Below are 8,532 nucleotides of genomic sequence, written 5' to 3' on the forward strand. Positions count from 1 at the left end.
ATATATATATAATTTCACTTTGTAGTGCTTTATGTCATTTACATAGATATAGCTCCCCCACTTTAATAATGATAAAAAAAAAAGAAAATAAGAGATGTATTTTTTCCCACAGAACTTTCTCCGACTGTCAACCGCTATCCGTGATTATGGAGAATGACCCGCTTTACTGTATTGAACTGCCGCAATTAAAGGAGCCTACGGAACAGGCGTACATCTTGTTGGTTTGGATCAACGTTCTCGTAAAGGGTGATCTGAAACATCGTTTCGGCAGTCCGTATACGATGCAAGTTTCGCGCGAAACATCGTACGAGGATCTGCAGAAATTACTACTCAAGGAGATGCACAGTACATTGGCGGATGACGTTCTCACGACCAGTCAGAGCCCGGGACTTTTCAATATTCGCGTGGCGGATCCGGCAGCGACGCCGATTCAAGACGAGCATCCTTGTATCGATCCCTGCGTGGAGCATCCACTTTACACGGAGCAGATCGAGCAAGCATTGGCACTTTGCGCGGATGATTCGGGTCCGCAGCACGTGAAGCTGATCCTCGAATGGGACGAGGCCACCAAGCGCAATATTATACAGGATGACAGCGATCAGATCGAGGAGCACGCCAGTGTGAAACAGTTGAAGACTAATTCCGAATTGGGTGGCGCGGTCACTCTGGAGGAATGTTTCGATTTGTACACGCGGGCGGAGATACTGGGCGCAGAGGACGCGTGGCATTGTCCTTATTGCAATAAGAAACAAGAAGTTGTGAAAAAACTGGGCCTCTGGTCGTTGCCTGATATATTAGTCATACACTTGAAAAGATTCCGTCAGCAGTCTAAGCAGCGGTCAACGTCCAAGTTGACTATGTTGGTGGACTTTCCTTTGTACGGCTTCGATATGACACCGCATCTGGCCCACAATGGCGTTCAGGCGACACATAACAGCGTCACTAGCCTGGGTGGCCTAGGCTGGTCGCCTTGGAAGAAACCACGACCGCGGCAACACAACATCCCCAAGTATGATGAGAATGTATATGATCTCTATGCGATATGCAATCATCACGGACAAGATCTCCAGGGTGGACATTACACGGCATTTTGTCGGAATCCATACGACACGCAATGGTACTGCTTCGACGATACGCGCGTGGAAGCGGTGAACGACACGAATCTGATCACAAACGCGGCATATATGTTGTTTTATCAGCGAAGAGGCTTGTCCAATAATTCCACGGGAAATTCATCCGCGGCGTCCACGAGCTCGGCCGGCTCCGGTCTAGATCACTGGGTATCGAAAATGCCGCCGTTTTACTTCAATAATAAGAGCACCAGTGATGTCACGAACAATAAGCAAAGTAAATCACAAGAGATATTGTGCCAGGAGAAAATTGTCGAGGAGAAAAACATGACTAATTTCACTAGAGGTTGTGGCAATTACGCGACTTTGCAGCCAAAGAAGAGGAACGCGGCGACGGAAACCGATATCGGACAGGTGGATCACTACTCGGACGATGAAGCACCTTGCAGAAGAGAATGGGTATGTAATACATATCTCTATCATTATTAAAATCAAATATATTCATCGAACAAGTGGTTATTTGTCTTTTTTTTTTTTTTTTTTTTTTTTTTTTTTTTTTTTTTTTTTTTTTTTTTTTTTTTTTTTTTTTTTTTTTTTTTTTTTTTTTTTTTTTTTTTTTTTTTTTTTTTTTTTTTTTTTTTTTTTTTTTTTTTTTTTTTTTTTTTTTTTTTTTTTTTTTTTTTTTTTTTTTTTTTTTTTTTTTTTTTTTTTTTTTTTTTTTTTTTTTTTTTTTTTTTTTTTTTTTTTTTTTTTTTTTTGCTAATACTAAATGAAAGAAATAATCATGTAAATTAATATTTAATTGCAGGCCTCCCCGAAACCTGTACGAAAGACTTCATCCATTACACTCACGCCACATATACCATCAGCAATAATACAAAATGCTAGTAGTGATCCGAATACAACCGTGATACACGAATCCACATTGTAACACACGATATAAGCCAGACTGAAATGTCTGGCTCGAGCGATGCTCAATGTACAGTGCCTGGTGTGTCGTGATGTTTGAACAACATCGAGTGGGGTGAGATAAAAAACAAAAAGACTATTCTGGTAGAATATAAATTCATTATTTTTCGATTACCAAACGAGGGGCGGTATATTTAAAGACATCAAAAAATCGTTCCTTTATCTCGAATTTATATAGATTTTTTTTTCGTACAGAGACGCTGATATAGATAACATGGATTTTCAGCGGCATGCTTCTCTCTGCGCCTGTCCTTTTGAGAAAAGTGTAAGAAATTTACACGCAGGCGTTATTTTGAGGATAATAGAAAATACGAGGCATTAGTAATTTTTGTAATTGTAATACCATGTTTATATACAGCTCGCGTGGATTGTATTATACGATAGCTGCTAAAAGATAGCTTTTTAAAAGAAGATGAATCTTATACTCAATATATATGAAGAATTGCGTATTCTTAAGAGAGACAGAGAGGGAGAGAAGAAACCTCTAGTGTTTATATTATATAATTAGAACTTTAATACAATAGGCAACTAAATTCTACATTGTGTCCAGAGGAAGGAAAGATATTTCCGGAGCGGTTCTGTGCAATTGTGTAATGCGTTTAATATATTATGTCAACGTAAACGTCGTAAGTATTGTGTGTCATCTTACAATGAAAGTATATGACAATAACAAAAAATTTATACATTACCAATTCTGCGTTAATAGACAGTTTCTTTACAATATCGTTCGTTTCTGGACATACTATGTAACCATTGACCATTGCTTTGAATCTATGTTTAATTGTAATATTTATATTATACCTGTATCATCTCTCCACTAGTGGCCTTATCTAAATAATTAATACTGACACACACACACACACGTCATTATTAAGCATATTATTCATACTTATTATTTGTAAGCGTTTTATTTTAGATACAGAGACTTCGTTTTGCAAAAGTCATCAAATTATATCAATTTCGCAATCCTTCTCTGATTTTCATTGTTTAGAAACAGCATAAGTTACAGCTTATATTACAAACCATCATTCGAGTTCTTCCAACGATTGTGTGGACACAAAACTCCATCGTTGCAAAAAGGCGTAATTAATTTATGAAGAACATAGAGAGAAAGAGAACAAAGAGAGAATGGCTTTTCTATATAATGAAAACTTAAATCCGCAGTTGGTTTCTTATCATGATTAAATATTAAATCCCTCAATTTTAACAATCATTCCAATCGGATATTGAGTAGGATGCGAACGTGAGCGAAAAGAGTGAAAGAGCGAGAATTTATATACATATATATATATATAGGGGAAAGTAGAATAAAACCGGGTACTTTTTTGGATTTGTCTTCCTATAAAAAATTAGAGAGTAAAAAAAATTTTGCTGACCGTTAGTAGTCTTTAGTGGACCTTAAACTATGAGAAAATGAGGCTAGTTGCTGAAAAAAAATATTTGGTTACCAAGGGCAACAAGATTTTTTGGAGAAGCCAAAATATCCGGTTTTGCCCTACCGGTAGGGTAATCGTGTGCACGTGGGCACGGTCCATCTCAAAATAATGATGGCTTCAATCTAAGAAAACTAATAACACGAGTTAGCCAAAGATAGTAGCTGTATATATAATATTATATATATGTATATATATATATATTATATATATGTATATATAATATATACTATATAATATATATTATTATATATGTATATGTATATATTTGATTATATATAATGAGTGAAAGATATTTAAGTTATTCTATTAATTAACATTTATATTACTAGTCACACGTATTATGGGCACGGGTAAGAAGCGCAAATAACGATGATTAGCAACGATGTAAACCGTGAGATTCACGCGACTCTTACTACCCGTTATTATAATGATTTTAGAAATTGCGGTAAATTGACTGAAAAAGAATCTATACATATATTATTAATATTATTATTTACTCTTTTGTTGGAATGAGAGTAGAGAAAATGTATATATGGAAGAAATGTCATTCCACTTTATGCACATTGCATATGTAACTTTGTCGTTTCCGATTTATGGCTTTCGTGTCACACTCATCGTGCGTTGCTTTTTGTTACACATTTACAAGGGGAAGAAAGAAAGATATCATGATACATACCTTGCATTGTGTACATGTATACATATACACGTACCTCGTCTTTTTGAATATCTTTTTAGATTTAATGCTGACTAATGCGCATGCAAAGTTCTTATTGTGACCAAATAAAACGGGACTCTTTAAGTAATTAAGACACCGCGACACTGATATCTTATTGACGATATGACAGAAATCGTGAATACTTTGACGAAAAATTGGAAATAAACACGATGAGACAAAAATATGAAATATTTCTCTTCTTCATATTTCTATTAAAAGATTTAGATTTAAAAGTATTTTTGCAATATTTTTGCAAATATTTCTTTATCTTATTCAGAAATTTAAAAAAAACTTAAGCATATTATATATAATTATAGAGAGATACATTGTACTTAAGTGTCAAATTTTAATTTATTAGATTGTGTGTACGCGTTTCATTTTCCACACGACTCAGTGTAATTAAGAAAATTTTTTTAAATTATAAGCTTATAAACATTTTTTATATTTCATTTTGTTTGTATGTACATACTACATTTATTTTTCTGCTATATAATTCTTATATATAATTCTAAATAATTCTTATATATAATTATAAAGAGATACATTGTATTTAAGTATCGAATTTTAATTTATTAGATTACGTGTATGCGTTTCAGTTTTCACAATGTAATTAAGAAAATTTTTTTACGTTATGTTATAAAATTATTTTTTTTTTTACATGCAAATTTATTCTTTCGCATGCCTGACGTATCGACAGTATTATGTTAACTATATTGATGCATTGACAACTAGATGGAGTTGGATGTTTTACCGATCAGTGCTGACAACACATGTATTTGATTTATACTTTACAACGTAACTTAACCAAAAAAAAAAATAAAAGGGGGGAGGGGGAATTTAATGATCGATGAAATGAAAATGCTGGCATAGTTATCATCAGGCTTCTCTGAACTAACTCTAGACCTCCTTCTACAAGCATTATTCGCGCCATTTACGCACGCACGGTATCTGTTCGCTAAAGCATGCACTTTCTACACCTTTGTTCCTCCTCTCGAACGCATCTACGTATCTCGTTTTGCACGAAAGTGCGAAGCTCGAACGGATCTACGAGCGGAAATCCTTGGAATCACGCGCAAGTGCAGCAGGAAGGAGAGGGGTGGGGGCGGGAGGGGAGGGGGGACCGACTGGCCGCGACGCCGCCCCACCCCTTCCTTCCTTCGTCAGTCGAGCTCGGGCCTTCGTCGGGGGTGTGTGTGCGTTGTATGTCGTTGATCGCGTTTCGTCGTACGCGAGCGTACGGGCTTGTCACTAAGAAAACATCGAGGTAAGAATACGTTTTTTCTTACGCGCGCGAATAACTCGCGGGTCTCGTCGTCTCGATTAATAGATGATGAGGGACGAGGAATCATCTCGTGTCGCGTATTCTGTCACGCGAGAGATAATCGCCGGTGAGAGACATGCTCCCGCGGACTCGCCCCATGTACATTGTACCGCCCTGTACCCCGTGTCGTAAAATGTGCTCCGGAGTAACATTGTAGTACGTCGTCACGCAACAAAGGCAGCGCCTCTCCATTCTCGAGATAAGCAAGAACGCGAGAAAAAGGAGATGATATATAGTATATACATAGAAGGAAAGAGAGAAAGAGAGGTATATATATATATATATAATGGGAAAGAGTGGAAGGAAATAGAGGAGCCTGATGGCGCTCACTGTCGTCTTCGCGTGTACTCTCGGGGATCGATACACGGTACACACTGGGGGCGAAAGTGTGTGGGTGCAAGAATACATTACACGAACTTGGGACGCGTCGGCTGTGTGCGTGTGTACGTATGTACGTATGTGAGAGAACGAGCGAGAGAGAGAGAGAGTTTGAACAAGAGGCTGTCGGATGGAGTACATGGGGGCTGGATTTCGTCTCGCAGGCTCTCCCGGAACCAAAGAAATCTCGCCAGATGTTGCGTAGCGTGGGCCGAGTATCCCGTATAAAAGCCGGACGCTCGTAAAATCATCGCCGGGACTGATCAAACAAAAGCAAAGAGAAAGAGAGAGAGAGAGAGAGATCGACGTTTTTTTAGACCGGGCGCGAGAGAAGCTTCGTCGTCTCGCGTTCGCGATGGACGCGGATGACAACTCGTCCCTACGAGAGTATCGAACGAGTCTCCGTCCGTCTTCCTCGCGACGACGACGAGCACGAAGCTTGATATGATCGAAGGTGGCGGATGTTAACGGAGCAGGCCAACGCGATTACACGATAGGTCGATGACTTTTTAGCCGTGCGATAGCGTGCACCGACCCGGGTTCGACGGTCGAAAAAACATCGAGAGATCTAGGAATGCGTCATTCGAGTGAAAAATCACGTGTATCGATACTTTGACATCTGTCAAGCAAGTCCCGATAAAATTTTAATAAAGACACGCGCGCGCGCGCACGTGTGTGCGTGTTATTTTTCCGGGAATGATTCCAAATCCCAATTTTTTCGGAGCGTTTAATCGTCGTGCCAACATTAATTGGATAGAAGACAAAGTTTTCAACTTTATATATTCAATATCAAATTTTTAAATTTTAAAAATTTCAGAAAAATCTGTGAAAAATATTTATTTTATAAAAAGATTTATTTGCCGCGTCTCACATGCACACATTTTATATACTTTACATATTTAAAAATTAAAAGGTATTATTCTTAAAATTTATTGTTCACCAATTTATATACAGGGTGTCCCATAAAGACCGTAACAACGTTTAAGGGTAAATTCTTGACATCATTTTAAGATGATTTATCCTCGGCAAAAATATCGATTTCCTTATTATAAGCGATTCAAAAAGAAGGGCTTTTTGCAAACTAAACTTTATAGAGAGTTAAAACTACATTCTTTAGTTAATTTTAGATAGAGTTTACTTTAATAGAGAGAGAGAATTTTAATTTTAGTTACAAAGATATATGATGGAAAAAACTTGGAAACTTGCAAAAAATGATGACCTCTCTCGACATTTTCATTGAGGAAAAATCATCTCCAAATGATCTCAAGAATTTACCCTTAAACATTGTTACGGTCTTTACGGGACACCCTATATATCATTAACATTGCAATATCAAGAAATATATAATGTATCTCATAATGTATTACATAAGATACATGTAGACTTTGTAAAAGGTACCGAAATTAAAAAATTTCGCGTTATCAGTGTCGCTCTTATCAGTTCTCATCATTTCTCTCTAGATGAATACGTGATTAATCTCGAAGCGCGAGATTTTTTTCATTTCGGCGCGATTATTCCCGATCGCTCTTTGATCTCTTTGATCTCGCGGCGCAGTAAACACGTGATCGAGACGCACGAGTCTCGCGTCAATCTGTCCAAAGTGACAAGCGTGCGAAAACCGTATGCGAGACCGTTCTTGTCTCGAGAGTCCCTTCTAAAGACATCGCGCGGCTCTGTAGACGACGTTATAGTCGCGTTATAATCGATCGATCGCTAGCAGTTGCATGTCGCGATATTAAACGACTGTGAAAGATCGGTCGATGACTTTTTGCGCGCGCAATTCGCGATTCACGATACGCTCTGGTCGGCAACAGGCACGGTTGGTTACCGTTTTAATGCCAAAAAGGGCTGATCCAAGTAGCTCTTTTATTAAGGTACTCGATACCTCTTTGCCAAAACCATGTACCTTATTTATTGTTAGACCAGAGGCAAGCGCGAAAACAAGAGCGTTCCGTTAAATTTATTCATAAATGCATCGTAAATTTATACACAATAACGTATCTGGCTAAAAAAAACTCTTGAAATATTAACAAAGGAAAAAATGGTATAATAACTGTTAATAATATATACGTCAGTTTCCTCTTATCTTTAAAACTTCAAAAAATTCTTTTTTTAGTTTTATCTCTCGTGACAAAGCACAACGCGGTCTTTCCTTCACTCAATATTACTAGGTAGCTCCGTTCGCGTTACACATGCACACTCTACATTTTATGCACATAGAACGAAACGCAGGCGTAGTGAATAACTCGAGAGGAAAGAAAAAGAATAAAACTGCAAAAAAGTGCAGATGACGTAGTCTTATAATAACGGATTCAGTTCGTTGCTTTATTTTAAAGAAAAATATTAAGTCTAGAAACTGTGGATTTTATTAAGTAAATTTCTATTTTTTCATTGTTCAGACTCACACAATTTTTTATCTACGACTGAAGAAATATATTTTTAAATATTTGAAATTACTACAAATTATATATATATTGATTTAAATAAAAGATAATTTGTACAAAAAAACGATTGTTATAACATAATAAATATTTTTATAGATCACACAATTTGACTGAAGAAATATATTTTTAAATATTTGAAATTACTACAAATTATATATATATTGATTTAAATAAAAGATAATTTGTACAATTTGTACAA

At 36.8% G+C, this 8,532-nt stretch overlaps 2 protein-coding genes across 2 annotated transcripts in view; both read left to right on the forward strand.

The window, feature by feature from the left end:
* LOC115240320 (ubiquitin carboxyl-terminal hydrolase 31-like) overlaps nucleotides 1–2,893 on the forward strand; it is a 31,266-nt gene extending 28,373 nt beyond the window's left edge. Inside the window, 2 exon segments of the mRNA XM_029815392.1 lie at nucleotides 113–1,529; nucleotides 1,879–2,893. Coding sequence (XP_029671252.1) covers nucleotides 113–1,529; nucleotides 1,879–2,001 — 1,540 coding nt within the window. The 3' untranslated portion in view covers nucleotides 2,002–2,893.
* A 2,459-nt stretch (nucleotides 2,894–5,352) lies between these two features.
* LOC115240279 (protein tweety) overlaps nucleotides 5,353–8,532 on the forward strand; it is a 20,912-nt gene continuing 17,732 nt past the window's right edge. The window contains exon 1 of the mRNA XM_029815338.1: nucleotides 5,353–5,454. The gene's annotated coding sequence lies outside the window, so the exon portion shown is untranslated. The remainder of the gene's footprint in view (nucleotides 5,455–8,532) is intronic.

The sequence above is a fragment of the Formica exsecta genome, unplaced genomic scaffold (assembly GCF_003651465.1).
Source record: "Formica exsecta isolate Colony F162 unplaced genomic scaffold, ASM365146v1 scaffold423, whole genome shotgun sequence".
Taxonomy (NCBI): Eukaryota; Metazoa; Arthropoda; class Insecta; order Hymenoptera; family Formicidae; genus Formica; species Formica exsecta.